General features: G+C 40.6%; 1 protein-coding gene across 1 annotated transcript in view; it reads right to left on the bottom strand.

The window, feature by feature from the left end:
- The window catches only part of DAAM2 (dishevelled associated activator of morphogenesis 2), a 170,579-nt gene that overhangs the window by 101,370 nt on the left and 48,677 nt on the right, over positions 1-20,532 (bottom strand). Inside the window, exon 2 of the mRNA XM_053938696.1 lies at positions 14,290-14,492. Coding sequence (XP_053794671.1) covers positions 14,290-14,463 — 174 coding nt within the window. The 5' untranslated portion in view covers positions 14,464-14,492. The remainder of the gene's footprint in view (positions 1-14,289; positions 14,493-20,532) is intronic.

Genomic DNA, 20,532 nt, shown 5'->3' with positions numbered 1-20,532 from the left:
ACGGTCTGCTGACTATTATTCACTGCTGTTGTTTCAAGTGGGCCCAAGTGATATGAGCAGGAACAGTCTGAGGAGTATCCAGAGGGATTACAGAGCTCTGGGAGCTGCGGTAAGGCACTCTGGAGGGCAGGTAGCTTTTCCACCAATTCTCCTGGTCAAAGGGAAGGGGTTTGAAAGGGCCAGTTCAATCTGGTAAATCAACTAATGGCTACAGGACTAGTGTCACAGCCATGTGTTTGCTGTTTAGACCATGGGATTCATTTTGAGAAACTTGGCCTGCTGGGGCTAACAGGTCCATCTGTCAGAGAAGGGGAAGAGCATCTTCAGTTATGTCGCTGAGATGGTGAAGGCTTTAAACTAAAGTTGCTGGGGAAGGGGATCCTCAATCCATCCACTCCTACCAATTTGATGTCACTGCCAGCAATAGATGCCCAGATACTAGAAAGGGATCACATGACAGCAGGAGAGCACCTGGAGAGCAGCAAAAAGGAATTCCAAGCACTGCTGCCAATAACTCAGAGTCAGAGACCCTACTAAAATTCCTCCATACATCATATAGCATGGGGAATAAACGAGGAGTTTGAGATGTGCACACACCTGCAGGGCTTTGATCTCACTGGCATCACAAAGATGTGGTAGGATGTCTCCTACGAGCTGGAATGGAAGACACTTTAGAAAGGTCAGGTAGAGTTGATGAGGAGGCAGTGGTGCCCTCTATGCCAGTAACCAGCAGGAATGTATGGAGTTCCACCTGGGGATGGGTGAGGAGCTGACTAGGAGCTTATGGGTCAGGTTAAAGGGAGGACAGGGACAAGTGGCATTACAAGGGAGTCTGCTGTAGGCTGCCTGACCAGGAAGCCTTTCTGTAAACTGACAGGAGCAGCCTCACAGTGGCAAACCCTGGTCCTCCTGGGGGACTTCAACCACTCCCATATCTGCTGGAGGGACAGCACAGCAGAGCATAAGCAATCCAGGAGTTTCCTGGATCATGTTGATGATCATTTCCTAATATACGTGCTCTGCATTTCACCATCCAGTCAATTAAATGAAAACTCCAAACAGAACTGAAGCTGTTACACCTCTCCTTGATACATTTTTTCACCATGACGGGTTGCAAGTCCTCTGCTACAAGTACCAAATTTACCTCCACATTCTGATTATATACATGGTACCAAATACCTCTCTCAAACAGAGGTTCCACCATCAGCATATATAACACTAAATAAAAATAAAATCTGCTGTTTCAGCACAGTGCCCATTTTCCACCCCTTATTTCCTTTCCCTCTCCTCATTTCCTCCCTCCCTTCCCCCTCCCTGTGCCAGGGTTTGTTTTTCATGCCAAGGTCCTCTAGCTGAGACCCTGTATGGGAAGGTAGTTGTGGGAAAGGTTATTAGGAAACTGCCATCTAAACTGCTACCTTTCCTGCTTCCACACCCTCTCCCTCCCTACAAAGTTCCCTCTGTTCTGTTTTAATACTAATGAGTTCAGAGGAGGTTCCTAGGCTGGAGCAATTCACAGTCTAGACTGTGCCAAAGCACACAGGCACACACCTCTCTGATCGCTTCCTGCCCAAACACAGTCCTGCTGGCTCAACCTTCAAAATGTGGGCTGGGGATTGCTGCTGCACCAAAGGCAGGCTGAATTTCCAGGGGCGTCAGTGCCACCTACTCCTCCTCTCACAGTTTTATTCTCTTGTGTGCATCCTATTTGCCACATGCCCCTATAGAGGAAAACAAGGGTAAGTCAGAGCTTGGCTGACCTTTAAATCTCTGATAAAATATTACGTAAAAGGGCAGGAGGAACTGAGACATTGGTTGAGAATTTAATGAGCAAAATTAACATCTTGTTGAGCTTTGGTTGTGCAGCTTAGAAACACATACTCAAGCTTATACACAGGGTAAACTCACAGGAACTTCACTAAATCAACATCATTTTCTGGCACAAGTTCAAGTTTACACAGACAAAAGCAAAATCAGAAGCTAGCTTTAGTTGTTCTCTTGCCCTCTGAGTTATTATTCCAAATTTGGTAGTGCAAACCAGAAATCAGAATGTCCCAAACTCCATTAAATCGAGTGGACTTACTTTGGATTTACACCAGGGGAAAATATTAACTAAATAACCCCTTTAAAATTGTAACAGACGAAACCTCTGAGCTTAACCATCTCTAACAGTGGCTCACTCTATAGTCTACAGCATGGATTTCCAACATAGAATAGACTGAGAAATTTATCAGTCTCCTTTTCACTAATTGTTAACTTCTACTTCAATAAATAGAGATGATCAGTATTTACTACTAATCAGTCCAGACCAGCGAGAATGTCATCCACATATGAGGCTTCTGTTATCTCCTCTGGGTTGAAGAGGAGGGAAATTCCACAATGCTCTTCCCTCACATAAACAGAGTATTTCCATAGTCAAACAGTGAATTGAAGGCATGACAGTATATTTGGTTATTCACTCACACCCTGTCCTGTCTCATTGCTCAAGTATTCTGATAAGCAGAACAGAAACTACTGCACTGACATCACTGGGCTTAAGAAAACACCACCTAATATGCTTTTCTCTCCATGTTTCCACTGAAGAAATAATCAGAATTTTTCACAAAATACAGCAAAAAGAATAAGAGAAGAATGAGCATGGGCCTTGCATCATCTCCTAACAACAAATCATAATTGCATTTAGTATCCGGTTTAGCATTTGTGATCCAAAGTTCTTCCACATCATTAATGTTTAAGCCAACAGCTTCACACCAACCAACAAACTTGTGCAGCTGTTCCTCTCTGTTCAAGATGTAATGCTAAAACACAGCCACTAAAGCAATCCCAATGGATTTTTCTATGACTCAGGGATCTCCCTGGACACCTTCCAACCTGCTAAACTGCAATCTGCTTTCCCCTTGTAATTTCCTTTGGAGAAGTTATTCTTTAAGCCTCCACGTAGTAAACTATTGCATGCAGTTGTGCATGCTGGTAACCTTTTCCAAAGGTTGTTTTTAAGTGTGGGCAGTCTTTCCTTTCCTTTATGTGGTCAACAAATGATGGAAAACTGCAAAATTAAAAGACGCCCTGAAGTGTTTTTAATGTAAAAGTGCATAGAATATATAAATGTCGACTAGGGCTTTTTTGCATACACCACTGGGTCTACAGGAAGGCAGCAGAGTCTTGCATCAGATTCTCTCTACAAAAAGAACAAGTAGATAACAGCAGGGCAATGTCTATGACAGGAGGCAGTAATAGAGATTTGCTCCCAAGTTCTTCAAATTCAATACATTTGCCATGGGAAGACTCCTGTACTGCCTATAATCTACACATGCTTCATCTTTTCAGCACCTTTTCAATCTGGCTACAATTATGCATTAAAACTGGCCTAAGAAGCATTACTACTAGTCCCTGTTTCACACAAGGAAAAAAAAATCCCTCACAAATGCATGAATTTAGTTGTGCAAATTTGCAGGGATAACTAGGAAAATGCAATGTCCTTGAAAAATTTTTCCTCCCATCAAGCTTACAGACAACAAGGTACCTAATGTTAAAAGCTCTGGGTCAGTGCTGTTACAGTGCCAGGTGAAAAGCATCTTATGTACTGCCTAAGAATAAAAAACATCAAAACAGAGCAGAGGGGCAGTCTGGTGTGATAAGTGACAGAAAAAGCACCTTCTAACACTTGTTTTCCATGTGCTGCTCCCACCTGGTGCTGAAGGATGAACAGAAGGACCTCTGCTGTATTTAGTGACACCAAAATCTTCTACTTACCTAGCGTGGAGGAAGGTGCCAGAAAACTGCTGACCTGGAAACCTTCTGCCCTAAAAAGGTGCTACTCTATCCACCTCACCTGTAGCACCTTGTGCTCCCCATTTTGGAGTCTTGTACACCAGGCAAAGAAGAGGTCATTTCCTTCCAGCAATGGAAGAGCAATCCCAAATCACCTCAGCAAGTCCCCTAAATGATAAACAACCTCGAGTACTGTTTGAAGCTAGAATCCACCAACAGAAGGGCACAGAGACATGACATAATTACAAACCCTTTTCCCCCCACTCTCCCTCAGGCTGTATGATACACTATCGGAGCCATGATTATATCTGATATAAACTGTTACTAGGTGAACAACTACAGAAACTAATCTTAGTCAACATATTAAACAGATGATACTTCATGATTGTTATCTTCTTCTCCATTCAATTATCTTATTTTCTTAACAGTTCCTCTTAAACTCCAGCTGTCTACTTCCAGTCTACTTCCCTAAAGATAACTACTATCTGGCAAGACACTTACATCCCATCCTGTTTCTCAATCTTTTCTCTTCACTGGAAAATTTCACTGCTTCTTCAGCTTCAGGTGAGGAATTATTATAAATTATTACAAATTTATAAGGTCTTCATTGACAGAGAGATCTGGCTTCCCCTTTCTTGCTGATATCAGGCTAAGTATAAAAACATACCTACTACAATATCTCTGGCCGTTCTTCTCTAAGCTGCAGAAGAAAAACCTCTGTCATTCAACCTCCCTTCATCATCATTCATTCACTCCAAAAGTACAGCCAAAAGATCATCTTGGCCTAGCATTCATTCCATATCATCTCCATCTTCACTCTCCCTTCAGCACCACAGCTACTTCATTTGTTGTGTCTTTTTCTTCAATACTATGGAAGACACTTCCTTCTTATCACAATCTCCTGTCCAGTTACAATCTAGTCAACAAGGTCTTTACATGACATAGTACTTTCCTCTTGTCATTTCTCGTAGATGCATTTCCAAGTTGCACATTCTCCTCCCATATTACCTTTCTTACATGTTTTATAACTATCTCTCACCTTTCCTTAGCAGACCAAATCTAGATTCAAATATTATCTTCAGAAGGTGAGGGATGAGGTCTTAATAATAGATTTCTAAGCCATCAAATACAATTCTGAAAAACATAGGACACTAATAAAGAGAATTGAAGGATAGAAACCACAGAAGGGCAGGAATCATACTCAGAGAAGCCATTTGAAAATGTTGGGGCAATAGGACATCCCTGTACTGCTGCTGTTTATGCTATTTCTACCGAAGAGAGCCCCACTCTCTAAATCATCAGGCAAAGTGTCAGGAAATATATGAGAATGCTGGTGCAATTCTAGAAGGAGGGTAGAAAATTGTCTATTCTGTATCTATCCAAGTATAGCTGGAAAAGCTCCAGAAAGCTGAAATAGAGATAAGTTAATTTGATCCTTGCAGCTAGCACGTGTGACTCTTACTATCAATATCATCTCAGTGTTTTATCACTTCAGCAGCCTTCAGGCTCAATCCAGAAAGTTGCTGACACTTTGTTATAGCCATAGAGGAAGACAAAAAACATTCAAATATTAATTATGCCTTGCTAAGGAAAAAGGCCAGAGTAGAGCTTTATGTTATTTTTTTCTTTTTATATTATGCTGCTTAACACTTGTAGCTATGCCAAAACATGATAGTATTAGCAAATCAGGTGATAAAGGTGTTAGAAACACATGGCCACACGATTTCTGACATTAAGCATATCCACCCTATCCATGATTTCAGGGTTAGGATATCATGACAGTTCTCAAGCATTCAACAGGGGGAAGACATAAGATTGACAACTTAGCACTTCCATCCTCTAGTGGTAGATCTGTTCTTTCCCCTCCTTCTGTTTCCCAAGCTACATATCTACTATGGTCCCAAAATCCAGTACTTCTCTTCTGCCCTAGATGTACTACATGCATTTCCCTGCATGTTCCCATGAAACAGCAGCATTGCCCTGTTAAAAATATGTAGTCCTGTGAGAGCTTGCTCAGGCATTTCATGTCTACTGTAAGTAAATCATTCTCAGAACACACTCAGACGTTCCCTTCAAATATTCCAACCATGACCACGACCCTTCCCACTTTTCAGAAAGGAAGTCAATATGCTCTTCTTGGGATATTCAGAAGCCAACAACCACCAAAGACACAGAAAATACCATACAGGCCAAATTTCAGTCAATGGAGAATGATGTAACTCCACTACTGTCTTCAGTGAAACTGAACTGGTTCCTCTGTCCATAAGCTTTTAATAAAGCAACAAGATCTAAAACACAGTGTATGCCTGTACAAAATCCTTAAAACTGCACAGGTGCTTTGGTGACACCCCCAGCTTCTTCACACCCAAAATCTCGCACATAAGAATAGGTCTGGATTTAGGTTTGTTTACACATCCCTATTGATTCTTAGACGCGGAGTGTGAGACCTGGCTCCCATCTCATGCTCCTCTCCCAGCAGCTGTGTCACACATTTGCATAGTGACTACTGCTTCTTACACAGCTGTTTAGGGAGCTGGGAGCTGCCAACCAGCTGCACCTGCTGGAAGGGAGCCTAAAGTGACAAAGTGCTGGTGTTGCACTCAGGGCCATAAGCCTGTCCCTATCACAGGAATGCAGTCATAGGTGAGCACCTGAAAGGGGAAGCTGTCTCTGCCACAAAGCCCAAAATGCAATATCTCTTATGGGTTTGGATTTGAATTCAACTACAGAAAGCTTCTTGTAGTGATATGTGCATTAAAGTCAGGGACTTGTGCACATGTATTTTATATAAGACACATGTAAAGCAGAACCAGCATTATGAAAAGCTCTCTCTGTAGAGCAGGAAGAAAAGAAGAAACATATGCCCTCTGTGGAAAATTAAAAAAGAAAAGAGGAATCCTGAGTATGTATAATCTTGGACTATGCTGAACATAAAGAAATTTTGTACATAACTAGACAGACTTTGATACCATGAAGAGCTTTAGCTTCCTGAGCCTCAGTACCCTTTACTTCAGAAATTTTAAACCACCCAGCTGTTTTGCCATTATTATAATAGAAGACAATTGCATCTGAATGCATGAAAAATATTGATCTGACAACTATAAACTAACCCAAGAGAAAGGGAAGTTTTTGTGGCCTGGCCACCATCAGCAAAGAAAAGTAATTTGCTGCCTCAAAGTTTTGGATTTTTTCTGCTTTCAGAGACAGCACCCTCTACTCAGAGGGCAATGCCAAGGCTGCTTCCTGGATATGAGTCTCTTTTTAGGAAACTTCTCCCTTGGTCTCACCAGCAGCGTTTTCTTACAACCTCCACTGGTTCATCCTCATTAAGTGCAAGAAAGGAAGTAATAACTGGGGTGGGGAGTCTCCACTGAGCCAAGGCCAGCAAAGCCTCCTAGTTTGCTGAAGTCAGAGCTCATCAAATACAAATAAAAATGAAGGACCTCCCCAGCTGTCAATTGTGTTTGGCATTACACTTCCTGACAGATTAGGTAGATTAATTAATTACAGAGAAGCACAGAAGGGATGAGGGATGGGAACAGGGAATTAAATAGCTTCCTCTTATAGGAAAAACAGAATAGAGGGACTTTTAAATTATGGTTGCACAGAAATTTGCTTTTAGCAACAACTCAAAGCTGCAGGCTAGTCAGAGGCATCATCTGAAACCGTGATTTACATGCAGGGCAAGTGACACAGGAATTAAATCCCTGTATTCAAATGAATCCAGAAACGACAGAATGACTCAAAAGACTAAAAATTTGAAACTAAATACTCAGATCTTGGTAATATGCATGAACTTAAATGAGAGTAAATACAGTTATCAATACACATGACACGTGTTTGGGGGTTGAAGCAAGGACCTAACATGCATGTCTTTGCAAGTCATAATGTTTCAATGAGAAAGGAAGGACTTAAATAAGCTTCAGACATAGAAGATACTTTTCTGAAAAGGTGTTGCTCCATACTGAGAGCCAAGAGACAGAATAGGCAATTCTGCATCTCTGCTTTCCAGAAATATTACGAGAGAGCTGTAGGAGAAATAGGGAACTTTTTTCTTCAAGCCCAGCAGCAAACACATAGAAAAAGAGCTGATGTCCTCTTGTTCCTACATACATTGACATATATTGTCTATATTCACATGAAAGATCAGAATGGAAGCATTTCTTGTACTTTTTACCACATAAATACTCTTGCAGGCTGCAGAGCCAAAAAAGGGGCCTCACAAACACTGCCACAGCTAGGACTTGGCAAGCTTGAGTGAGACTGGTGATATATGGGAGTACTTATTCAATGTGGTGAAGCCTAGTTTTCATCTGAGCTTTATGTTGTATCCATTACACTAAATGGTCTGCAAGAGAGAACTAGGCATGAAGGGAACTTGCTACTTTGAAGTCAGCTGTTTGCAGTGGAAACCACTACAACAGTTATTTAGCTTTGGATCTCATCTCCCCGAAGCTGTTAAAGGTGTGTTATTCAGTGTGTGCCAAACTTATGCCTTGCTCAGAAACTGCTTTGCTTCCTTTGACAAAATAAATAAACAAATTCCCAGATACTTCCATGCTTTACCTTTCTTTCAATATAAAACTCTTTTCATTCCTTTTCTCAACTTTCTCTCCTCTGGGAAACAAGACCATAATCACAGATTTTTTCTCTCTTTTAAGGCAGAGAAGGAACAGATGTGGAGAGATTTCACAGAGTAAGCAAAGGTCAGAATTTTCCTGAACTTTATGCTACTGGTCACTTCATAAAAGTCACCATGTCTATGGTGACCCCACTGCTTCTTTGCCTCTGTGCTGAGAGGATTAGCACAGATACCAGTTATGTGGATGGCTCATGTACTCAGAGAACACTAATCAACTTGTTTCAGCATTCTGACACTAAAGTGCTCACAAATACTAGCCTGGTGTGTTGAGAAATCAAGAGAGCACAGTAACACACAGAACAGGAGCAAACATCACCCCACTTCCATAGTTCTATTTCAGGAGAAGATGAAGACACAGATTTACTTAAGAAGGGATTAGTTCACTGCCATTTTTTCCAGCTAGATACCTTGGCTAGTTTGTCTTTAATTCAGAAAGGGAGCCAACTTGGATGCTGTGGCATTATATTTCATATAATGAAATCAGAGGTGATGAGATGATGAGATGAAAGACTAAGAGTTGAATTTAGGGTTGCATCAAGAAGGGACATACTTCCATGTTCTCGTGGTTGCTGTTGCAGAGCACTGCAGACAGAAACCAAGGTTACAGTTTCAATCATGGTTCCCAGAATGGGCTGAGGGAAGGACAGAGACCTTGTTTCAGTACTTGCTTCCATCTTCATTTAACTGCACTCAGGCAATATTACAGGGAAAATATGGGCTTGATTTCCAGTGGTCTTATTGTTTAGGAATATATAGTGGTTCCATATGCATCTTCTCCACAAAATCTGGGAGTTTGCAATGGGATCACAATGCTAGATCTAGAGAGGGAGAGAGAGAAGAGTGTAGGCTGCCTCACCTGAGCAGCAACCTACCTCTCTCAGCAATTCAATGGATGAGAAAAAGTTTAAAGGCAGGCCAAAACAGATGGGGATAATTCTAAATTTTTCCAATATAGAGAGTTCACAAGTATTTATGCTGCTCCTCAACTGTAAATAATGTACCATTCGATTTTATGATAAAAATACCTATTAAGTTTTGTTCTGGAAAAGCCTGTGAAGATGGTAAATAGCAATATGGACAAAAAGCTTTTGTGAACCCAGAAAGTCAACAAAACCCCTCCTTAGAGACTCAGAGAAAAAATTTAAAATAAAAAAAAAAGAAGGAAAAAACTCCTAAACTGAAAATTTAATGGATTCATATGTAATGTAAGAGAAACCATGACAGGGAATTCCAGTCAATATCCCACCTGAACTAAATGCGAGAATGCTTCAAGGGCAGATAAGAACCACAAAAATATAACAGTAAGCATTTCTCAAATCTTGCCCAGTACAAGAATCTAATGTGCTGAAGGTAAGTCATTCAAGTTTGGAGGATACAACAATACTAACAACTTTGAAAATGCAAACTCAAAAGACAAGTCCATTTCTTCCCCAAGGACCTTGCATCTTAAAATAAAGAACCTTGCACTCCACCTTCTCAAATACCATGACCATCTCACAGTCACTAACAAAACAGAAACAACAAAAGCACAAGCTTTTCACACTTCTCTTTCCTCTGTACTAGCATTCTTCACTTTTTTTTTGTTTTTTTTTTTTCTGAATTGCTAGCATTTCAGTCGCCTTTCTTGGTGTGGTCTGAGTTCCAATATGAGATCAAGCTGCTGTTATAAGAGATCTAGATGGCAAAATCTTTAGTGTCAAGCAGCACACCACCTTTAACCACCAAGAAGAGTCCAGGATTCTAACAATGAGCACAAAGTATCAGAATCCATTGTGACAAGAATACACTGCTGCTAACAAATAGGAACAAGGGCACGGAGAAACTGTTCCATGAAAAAAAGTTACTTCCTTTGCCTTACAATAGTTCTTCCAGATTCTTCTGTAGTTCCTGTTCAGCTGATAAATCTGTACAAGGAAAAACATGTGTCTAGCACAGATATTTTTGCCAGCAGGCACAAAACCATTTTGGAGAGTGCCAACAGACCACCATCTGCAGCAGCACTTCACCACTATATGGCAGTGGTATTTTGTATGGAAACAGAAGTTATGCTGGTCACATCAGCCTCGATGGTCAGGTAGGGCCAGTTTTACAATTTGCAAGGTACAGGACCAGTCCACACACCCTGCTGCCTAAAGCTTCTTTCTCTGCTTGTTCATTGAAGGGAATATGCTAAAGCCAGCTGTTCTATCCTCTTTCACAAAAGCAGCCTTTGAAGGACAAAATTTGTGGTCAGAAATATTTTTGTTTCCTTTGTGTTTTGTGCATCTAGACTTTGATAAGAACTTACCTGTACTGTTACCACTGCATTCATCCCAAGGCAGTCACTGCCAGCAGATGGCCTGAGAGCTGGTACATCATCTCCTGTCTTAGCCCAAACCAAAACATTCCAAGTCACCATAAGCCATCATCTTCATTCAGACCTACTCTCTGCACATGTTCCCCGTGGAATAAATCAAGATAGAATTTAGGACCTATCAGGAGTAACTCTTTCTGTTTTAATTTTCTAATTAATCAGACAAGGCATAAACACAGCATCCAGCTTCAAGTAACACATAAGCCTAAGATTGTTTTTCTGGTTGAATGGCAACAAGAGCAGGCGTTTCAGCTGAAAGCAGCATCAGCTTATCATCTCACAGTCACTGCCTTGGTCAGAGTCCAGTCAGGCAGCTGCCATTACATAGCTGAATGTTCTGGGTACATCTCCCAAACAGAGCAGCTGTGCTAACATGTGCATCTGCATCAGTTTGGGGACTATACAAGCAAGTTTGAAAGCTTGGAATGGGTCATTCCTAATTTCTTCCCCTTGAAAAATGAACATCTCCAAATTCACTTTTCATGGTACTAGTTTAAGTAGCACAACAACAGCAGAAGACATGCTCCTGATCCTCAAAATGCCAGCTTTCCTCAGAAAATGAGGCAGAAACAATACTGAATATTTACTGGATTGGAAAATTCATCACAAGGGAGACTTCTCCAGCACAACTATGCTCAGCTTTCCTTGTCATTAATTCTTCCATGGGAAAAATGCCCCAGATTTTAACTTCAACAAGGGAAAAAATAAGGCTTTTAAAAATTCATTCAACCACACCAATGTTTCATTATACCCTTTACAGAGCAGATGGCAAGATGATGCTATACCCCCTGGGCCTGCTTCAGGGAGCTAACACAAATGCTCTTCTCACTACAGATCTCAGATGATGTTGGTGTCATCATTTCACTTGGGGATTTGGGTCAAAAGGCTTTACACTCAAATCTGGTTTTTATATAGTACAAGTGCACCCAGACTAGACCCTAATGGATAAGCAGCAGGGAGCTAGCACACAGCACAGAGCTCTCTCAGGCACTTCCAGGTCGCTGATTTACACTGGTGCATTTACAGACTGAATCTTTCTAATCCAATTAAAATCTCATCTGAGCTGTCAATACAGATGTAGCCTGGTTTATTTCAGTGTCTCATAGAACATGCATTAATCCAGACCTGTGGACAAACCAGCCCTTCTAGACAAAGTCTGCATTTTGCCAGCCCAGTTTCCAACCTGAGTTGTCTTGCACATAAAGCCCACAACTGTTCTCACGTTACCTCATATGGACATGCACTGCCATCCTATCTGGCTGCTTTATAAAAATGTGTGATGTACACCTTTACCCTTCTGAAAAATAGCACTTTTCTTTCCCAAATTACTTCTCATGCAATGATGGCTGGGGTGTTATCATTAAATATAAGAACTGAATATGATCTGTTTTCATTTCAATGGCTTCATTTGTTTGAAATGCATATGCCAGTTACAAGCTGTCAGCACATTTAATAAGTTATAGCAAAACCCAACAAGTCTCAAACAACTGGGGCCAAAAATTTTTACAGATCATCACATATACTTGTCATTAAATTTTGCACCAGAAACATTATAAATTATACTTTTTAATAGACTTCCATAAGGCAGCTGTGAGCTGTTTTGCCACAAGCAAGCACATGGAACACCAGTATTCGCCAGACATAAAACCAGAAGTTAAAAACATCATTAATACCACCACAAGCTCTCAAACTCCTCATAAAACTGATACCCTTCTCAGTAAGCAAAAGCCCAGCAGCAGCTCAAGCAGGTCTTGCTTGAGACCCAAGGGTAAACAAGTTCAAGTTTAGCAAGCCAAGTTCAGGAGCAAAGCACATCTGTTGGTGACGTCTTCAGCAAGGCTAGATTGAATGCTTCAATGGATCTTGGTATTGGAGAGAGCTGAACTTTGATACAGGAGTTCAAGCTTTGCATGTGAAAACCAACAGTTAAGCAGCATCCAGAAATAAATTGTCAGCAGAGCAGATTACAGGTTACATATACTCTTACTCTTGAGAGATACTTGTCACCACGTGGAATTCTCCACAGTCAGAGGGTCTCAAGTAGTCCCACATAAAAAGAAAACTGACCTAAATATAGACCAGAATTTTGTGAAACATTTCTGTAAGAGGAGATTCTCTATTTGCAAATCAGTTCAAAGCAAGTAGACTCTTCTGCTGAACACATTATTCTTCCTGAAACAGCTGCAAATCCTATTGACTCATTTCTATGCCCCTGCCACAGAATACTGAAAATCCTAATGCGTACCGGGGAAGTGTAAAGTTAATGGAAAAGAAATCCATACCAATTTACTATGTACACAGAAGGCAACTTCCAACTGAGGAAGTCCTTGAGTTGAAAACTGTTAGAGTGTTGGTGAGTATCCTGGAAAGGACCACCCTACGGCCACATCTTACATTTTTCTCTAGCCATCTGCTTTGGACCCCATCTTGAACCTGAAGCCTGGGCTAGGTTCTCAGACCACTGATCTGACAAAATACAGCTGTCCCTGTATTTGATATGACATACTATAGTTGCCCATACACCAACCTCCAATTGCATAGGCAAATGACATGGTTCTTTTCATTGCTATAGCATTTCAAAGCTATGGTCATGAGCAAGAATTTATTGGGCTAATGTTACAAATGCAACATAGGAAGACTACTGGCAAATTCCTCTAATGCTGAGATCCAGTATTTTCTGTTCTGTTCCTCACCTCAGTTGCACTCTTCAGGCATATACACACTTAGAGATATCTCGCTTTACATAAGCTCCAGTCTCAGAATGGTAATGAGAAATCTAATCAGCTGCATCAAATGGGCATCACCTTTACGACACAGTTTGCAAAAACAACCCAGCCCTGTGACCTCTGCCTGTGTTTTGCATTCCGGCTGAACAAGAAGACAAAGACAGTGAAGTCATTTGATGCCAGGCATGAAAAGCAAGTGTCTGGCTCCTGGAGTCTGCAACATTTACCACAAAAGAAAACAACAAAGTTCATCTGAAATAATTCCTTCGCTTCCTGTTTATGGCTGTTGCTGCAACAGCACCATTTCATGGTTCAAAGGCAGCTGTGTGATGAAACATAATTAGCATGGTCACCTGATTCTTATACCTCACCAGCAGAATGCTACTCACCAACAAAACCAAATAGTCCCCACTTTACAAATCTGCAAACCCTAAGATTTTCCACTTCGTTACACTACACAGCAGATTTTATCCCGAAGTTGAAAACAAGAAATTGACTGTCAGCTCTCTCTAGAGAACTTGAGAGGTTCCTTCTAATATGCTCAATCCTACATAGTGCTATGAAAATAAATAAGCACATTTAAATATTTTGTTGTACTTATACCCAGTGCCACTATCATCCATCCTGTTGCTTGCCACCTTTCTCCTACCAAGTAACTAGTCATAAAAGAATGAAAATGTTTTTTTTAAAGCTTCAACAGAAGCTCTCTAATAAATCCCTTAAATCCTCTTATTACTCCTTTAAGGGGAAAAGTTCAGCCACCTCATAAATATATCAATCTGTCTGCAGAAACTTACCACAAGTTCGGCGAATCTGGCATTGAGCTCTTCTGCTGGTGGGATTGGGACGGAAAACTCAAGGAATTGGAGGGGATTATTGTCCTTGAGGTTGATTTCAGGGAGGTCGCTACCTCCAAAACAACAAAGAAACCCCAACGCATGACGATTCCTCTTCCGGGGGGCCATGATCATGGTGTATGGTGCTATCTTCTAATCATGTTCTGTAGGAAAAAAAACAAAACAAAACAAAATCAACAGATATTAGATGATAAAAAGACAGTTGAATCTGAGCAGCTCTGTGCAGTTACAATGGCTGTCACTGGAGTAACAGATGGAAGAGGACAGAAGGATCTGATACCCAAAAGAGCGAAATAAACACTCAAGCTAGATAAGGTAGCTAGGCCTTCATATGGTATTAATGTGTTCTTCCATGGCCCCAGTTTTTCTGAAAAGGTTTTACAAACTCAGTGTGCAATTTCCCAGCAGGTAGATTTATCAGCAATGCTCAGTAGCCAAGGCTGAATGCTACCACAGAATGCTAATATTGGCCTTTTTCTCACCACTACAATAAAGGAAAGAAACTATCAGAAGGAAAAAAAAAAAAAAAAACAAAAACATGTACAGGAGAATTTACCCAGAACACATGGAAGAATCTTCCAGAAGTACCCCATTTGATCAACATAAAATGAACAATAAAAAAATGAAGCAGACATCAATCTTCTACCACTGCAGAGCCAGACCACCAAACATTCACTTATTTCTTCACAAGCAGGACTATCACTGTAGGACCATTTTGTCCATCCCATTTTCAAACACATGTAAATAGCCTGGGCTGCTTTATGTATTCAAGGAAGAAACAGCACAGTGCTAATGCATGTCTTCAGATTTACATTTCAGGTGCCAGATCCCATCTTGACAGGACCTGGCTTGAGGGGCTTTGGTATCAGGAGTATAAAGGCAGGCAGAAAGAGGCCTGAAGGAGAAGGTGGGAAGTGACTGATTTCACTACCACACAACACCATTTGTGAGTGGCCCATCCAAACAGGAAGTCTCCTGCTAGCAGTTTGAAAGGAGGGATCTGTGCAGTGCACAGAGAGCCACATATTTTGCCCTTTTAAGGGACTTGCTGTTTGACAGCTCAGGGGCTTATTTGTGTTATAATTTTAAGGACTTCACTTTTTCACTTAATCTGCAGAATAAGCCATATCCTTAGAGAATAAATAATTAAAGCTTGTTGTGAAGCTGGTCTCCCTGGGCACAGGGCAGGGGAGCAGGAGGGTGGTGGCAGGTGAACCAAACCACAGGATGCTAGATGCTGTATCAGCAACAACACAGCTGAGCTTTATCATCAGAGCAGCTGCTGCCCTAACCTGCCCTACAATGCTTTGGTCTGTTTGCTTGCCAGAACAAGGCTGCTTTGAGCTTTCATAGAGACTGAGTAGCTGTGCAAGGAAAAACACCTTCGGGACAGCAGTTGCATAGTGTGACTTAACACACAGAGCACAGCCAGCTCTCCAGGGATGTTTTGTGCAGAAACTGGCATGCTCACTTAAGAAAAACCTAAGCAACAAACAACAGCCAAAAAAATGCCCAAAGCATCCAAACCTTTATGCTTATGGCACTATGTGCTTTGCAGGAATCAGCTGCTCTACTCTGTGCTGCGATTAATTTACCTAGTGCATTCTTTTATGCATTGGAGGGGCATCAGCTGCAACTCTCATGCAGCTGGAAGAAAAGCAAGCTGGTAAAAAGTACTGTCTTCTGGCATGCCCACTTCGCTTTGCTCTCCATGCCAGCTCTGCAAGGGGTGTTATGTACCAGCAGGATTCACTAGGGCAGGATGTTTCTAGCTTCAAAAGCCCATTCATAAAAACATTGGACTCTCACTAGGAGATGCCAAAGGTCAACTTAAAACTGAACTGTTCATTGACACAGCTTCAGTCAGCAAAACCAAAATGCCCTCAAAACTATCACAATGATGTACATGGCAATTTCTGTTTCCTCTCAATAGTGGACACTTAAGAGATTCAGCTGCTAAATGATTTCACAATAGAGCCTCAGAAATTAAACTTCTACACTACAGACCATCTTCTCAAGTATTATTATTCAAAGTGCAATGCCCTTTATGGCAAACTAGTCATTACTGAGATTAAAAGCAATTAGTTTGACAAAACTCTCTTTTGGAAGGAACTGAAATCAATGAGACAAAACCTGATTTACATGCAATACAACTACATTTGCATCAATTCAGTTGCAACAAGCAGTGGCCCACTGTCTAAAGGCTTCCCCACCAACCAAAGGACCACCATTCTCTGGGGCATGGACAATGAATCCTCCTTGGAAAAACTGGTTGAGCCATTGGAGTGATAGAACCATTACATCTCCCTTTGCGAGCTCAGGTCAAGATTCTGGTATAAACTTCACCAAAAGAGGTACCTTACCAGAAAATGAGAACTATGTGAATGCATGTGAAGCTCAACATTTTCTACAGCGTCAGTACAGCCCTGGTCTAGCTACCACAGGTTGTCCTGCACTGGAATTTCATTACTTGGCTTTCATCTTAAGCAGATTCATCTAAGAGCTTTTCAGTCTCCAGGCTTTCTTCACCCATAATGCTGAGAAATACACAGGCTAACGTTTGTTACTGTGATTTTTTAACAGAAACTGCAGTTCCTTGGGATCCACACTTGTGAAACTCAAGACTACTTAATTTTTACTACCCTGTAAAAATGTGCAGAGCTCACCCGAACAGTAAGCTCGCTTTCGCAAAGCATCATTCCATTGCACAACTCATACTCTCTTAACACTGGCATTTTCCAGGTCCATCTGTAGGCAGCACTCATGAAATTCATACATAGAGGGGTAAAATAACACTTTTGTATTGCTTCCACACTGTAATTGTGTAGATAGGTGAGGTGTCTAGATGCTTTCAAAATAAGAACAATTGAGGACTGCTACAGAGAAATCCAGCACAGGTATTTTAGAATGGACAGAAGGAAGGACGGAAGGAAGGACAGAAGGAAATTTCTAAGTTGGAGCACTGTCTTTCTAAAATTAAGCCTGCCAGTTAAGTAGATGTCCTTCAGAATCCTGTAAGTTGCACTGTTTGTGCTTTTTAATAACTAATTAAAACTTTTTTATTTTAGTTGATGATCAAAAAAATAAGCATTTTCTAATTACCTCCAAGTTAATAAATTTTTCATTTCCTTCCTCTCTTTTTTGCCTTTCCTTTGTCAAGAATCAAATCTGGGAAAAAATATGCTTCCAGATAATGAGGAGGGTGGCAGACAAAGAAAATTAAGGAAAGAGCAACATTCATTTTTCTGAGTAGTAATTGACAGCAAAGCTGACATAATTTATGGAAATAACAAAAAGTGGGGGTTTTAATCTAATAAAAGTTCTATTGCCTCTCAACTTTAGACAAGTAAAAATGAAACATATGCAATTATGTATTTCTATATATATACCACCAGTGAAAATCAATAGGAAATCTCTCTCTGGAGAGAATCCCACTATTACACAACTCCCTCGCACAGCTCTTCTCAGTTCTACTGTTTTGCCCTTTTCCACAACACAAACAAGTTGCTGTCAAGCTAACCACACACCCGCTCCTCACAGCAATCCCTCTCCTGCTTCCCAGCCCCATCTGTGGTTCGGCTCAGGTCAGGAGTCACAGCCTGGAACTTTGCCCAAGGTCTAATTATAACAACGTCCTCTTCCTCTGACAGGGCGTACGTGTTCATTTCTAAACCATTTGGCCCAGTGACCAAACATAATTTAGCTAATGTAATTTTTCCAACCCTTATCAGAAGTTTTAGCCACATGGGATCAGATCCATGCTAACTGCACACGAGGATCCTCTTTCAATTGCTTTCTAAATTGCTTCATAAACCTCACTCTTCATTCTCATCTCAGAGATTGTAATTTTCATGCCAACATATGCTAAATAAGCAACGTTCCACTAAAAGTAAGAACCTGAAACAACTGCTCCACCAGCAGCTCTCCTGTGCAAGATAGCTATTATTGTAGATTTTATCTCACTGTTCTGTCCTTCAACACACTTAAAAGCCAGAGCACAACTGTAACAAAAGTAGAGAAAATTACTTGTGTATCACCATCTTTGGAAAAAGGGAAGAAAGGGAACTCAGTGGGTAACTAAATACACACAGTCATGCAAAAACAGTTCACAACATAAGGAAGCATTAATGGTAAACACTTTCAGAAGTGCATCTGTACTGATCATCAACAGACACACGATGCCAGTGGATGTAACCATAAGCTCTCACCCGAGTGGGGAGCATGGGACTAAATGTATGACGAAGAATCACTGCCCACACTAGCTTATGTTAACAAGAAAGGAATTAAAGTTAATAATTCCCATTTCCCTGTAATTTATGTATCTTTGTCTGTGGCAGGATAAAACACATACACGTAGCGTGTGATCACTGATGTAGAAAGAAATCTGAATTCAGACCAGTTTAGAACACAAACCAACTCACCCACAGCCCCCAAATTCAAGTTAAAATTCTGTATTATTCAACTGTTAAGTAATAAACCATGAGAAGTTCCTGGTATTAAAACAGCTCCCTAGATCATCACTTGATGATGAAATGGAAAAAAGCACCATGTTCAAAACTGCCTGAATATAGACACTGGGTAAAGGGAAAGAGCTTCATACTCATCCTATGCTCAGTTCCCTGGACCCACATTGCTTCTTCAGTACACAGATGGTGAAATGATGAGCTTCATGGCATGATTTAATTACCATGGGAATTTTCCATGTATGTCACATGCAATGTGACAGATGTCAGATGCACTATATGGCAATTGCAGCAACAGGGATGGGGAAAGGAAGCAGACAAGCAATCCACTTGTTGCACCTGTAATAATAACCCAACTCCATTGATTTGGATTTGTCACCCTACTAAGGAGCCTCCTGGTCTCCAGCACACAAAACAGCAACAAAAAAACCCTGACCACTTAAAATGCACAAAATTAAAACCTTATTTTTCAGAGAAGCTTCCTGAAGACCCACGGACATCTGCCTGCTATGTTGGACAGGCAGACACCAGACCCAAAACAAATCGACAGATCACTGGATGTGATCTGGAAACAACCAGGGTCCTGTGCAGCAATGGCTACTCAATCCCAATCAGCCATGCCCCACACTTAACAGTTTCTGCCACAGGAGAGAGGGCAGCTCAAATAAAGCTGTGCATTTTGATGCTAGTTCACAGATTTTCCTCCCCTCAACACGTTGAAACAAGAGCAGAGCTCTTGACGTTCATGAGAACTTTGCAAGACAGTCCAGAAACTCACTTCTCTTTTGTTTTACACACCTCTCCATTAAAACTGAGATGGTTGATAATTTCAAAGCATTTCACATACTTAAGGATTTTCTCCTATTATATATATCAATATTTATTTCATTTTTATTCATTTATTTGCCTCAGAAATAAGTCCTGAGATAAGAGAAAAGGCAAGGACTATTTGAAGGCTGTCAGGTGTAACTATATCTGTGAACCTACTTACTGCAACGTGTCTGTCAAAAATCTCTTTATTTTTAATACTTTAAGGATGCTCAGGATGTGCTGGGTGACTAATGGCCACTAATGTTAGTCTGTTAATACCCACAAATCCACTATGTCTCACCTTATACCAACTTATCAACACACAACGACAACAAAAAAAGAAAGCTAAAGAACTATAAGAAACTTCTCTTATGAAATACTAATTTACAACATTTTCTCTGCCTTCACCTAAGAAGGAGGGAAAAAAATAACTCTACAGAAAAATAAACAAACAAAACCAACAGTCAAATACAAGAAAACAGAAAAAATATACCTGCAGGTTCTTTGTGTTCCTCCTAATCATTAATCTATCCAAGTTGTATTCATAGGGAAACTATTTTAAAAGAACAGTCAAGATTCAAAACACAAAGAGAAGAGAGCAACAAAGCAATTAAAGTCAGTGTCATGAATCTGGTTAGTAATAACTAAGTATTTCTTTACACCTTTTTTCTCCACCCTTTAATGAAGTACAGATTAATAATTTTCTATGCTTAACCAAGCTGACCAACCAATCCATTCATTCTCTTACCTGCTAAGAAGTTATTTTATTTTTGCAAAGGTACTATAACTGTGTCATAGTTTCCTATAACTATGACTTCACACAGAAATGTGCACAGTCAAAACTAATCTGTTCTCCTAGACACCAAGTGCTGAGTCTTAGTTATATTTTTGCATCTCATTTATATATACA

This window comes from Vidua chalybeata, chromosome 3 (genome assembly GCF_026979565.1).
Source record: "Vidua chalybeata isolate OUT-0048 chromosome 3, bVidCha1 merged haplotype, whole genome shotgun sequence".
NCBI lineage: Eukaryota > Metazoa > Chordata > Aves > Passeriformes > Viduidae > Vidua > Vidua chalybeata.
This window is presented reverse-complemented; position numbering and strand designations above follow the sequence as displayed.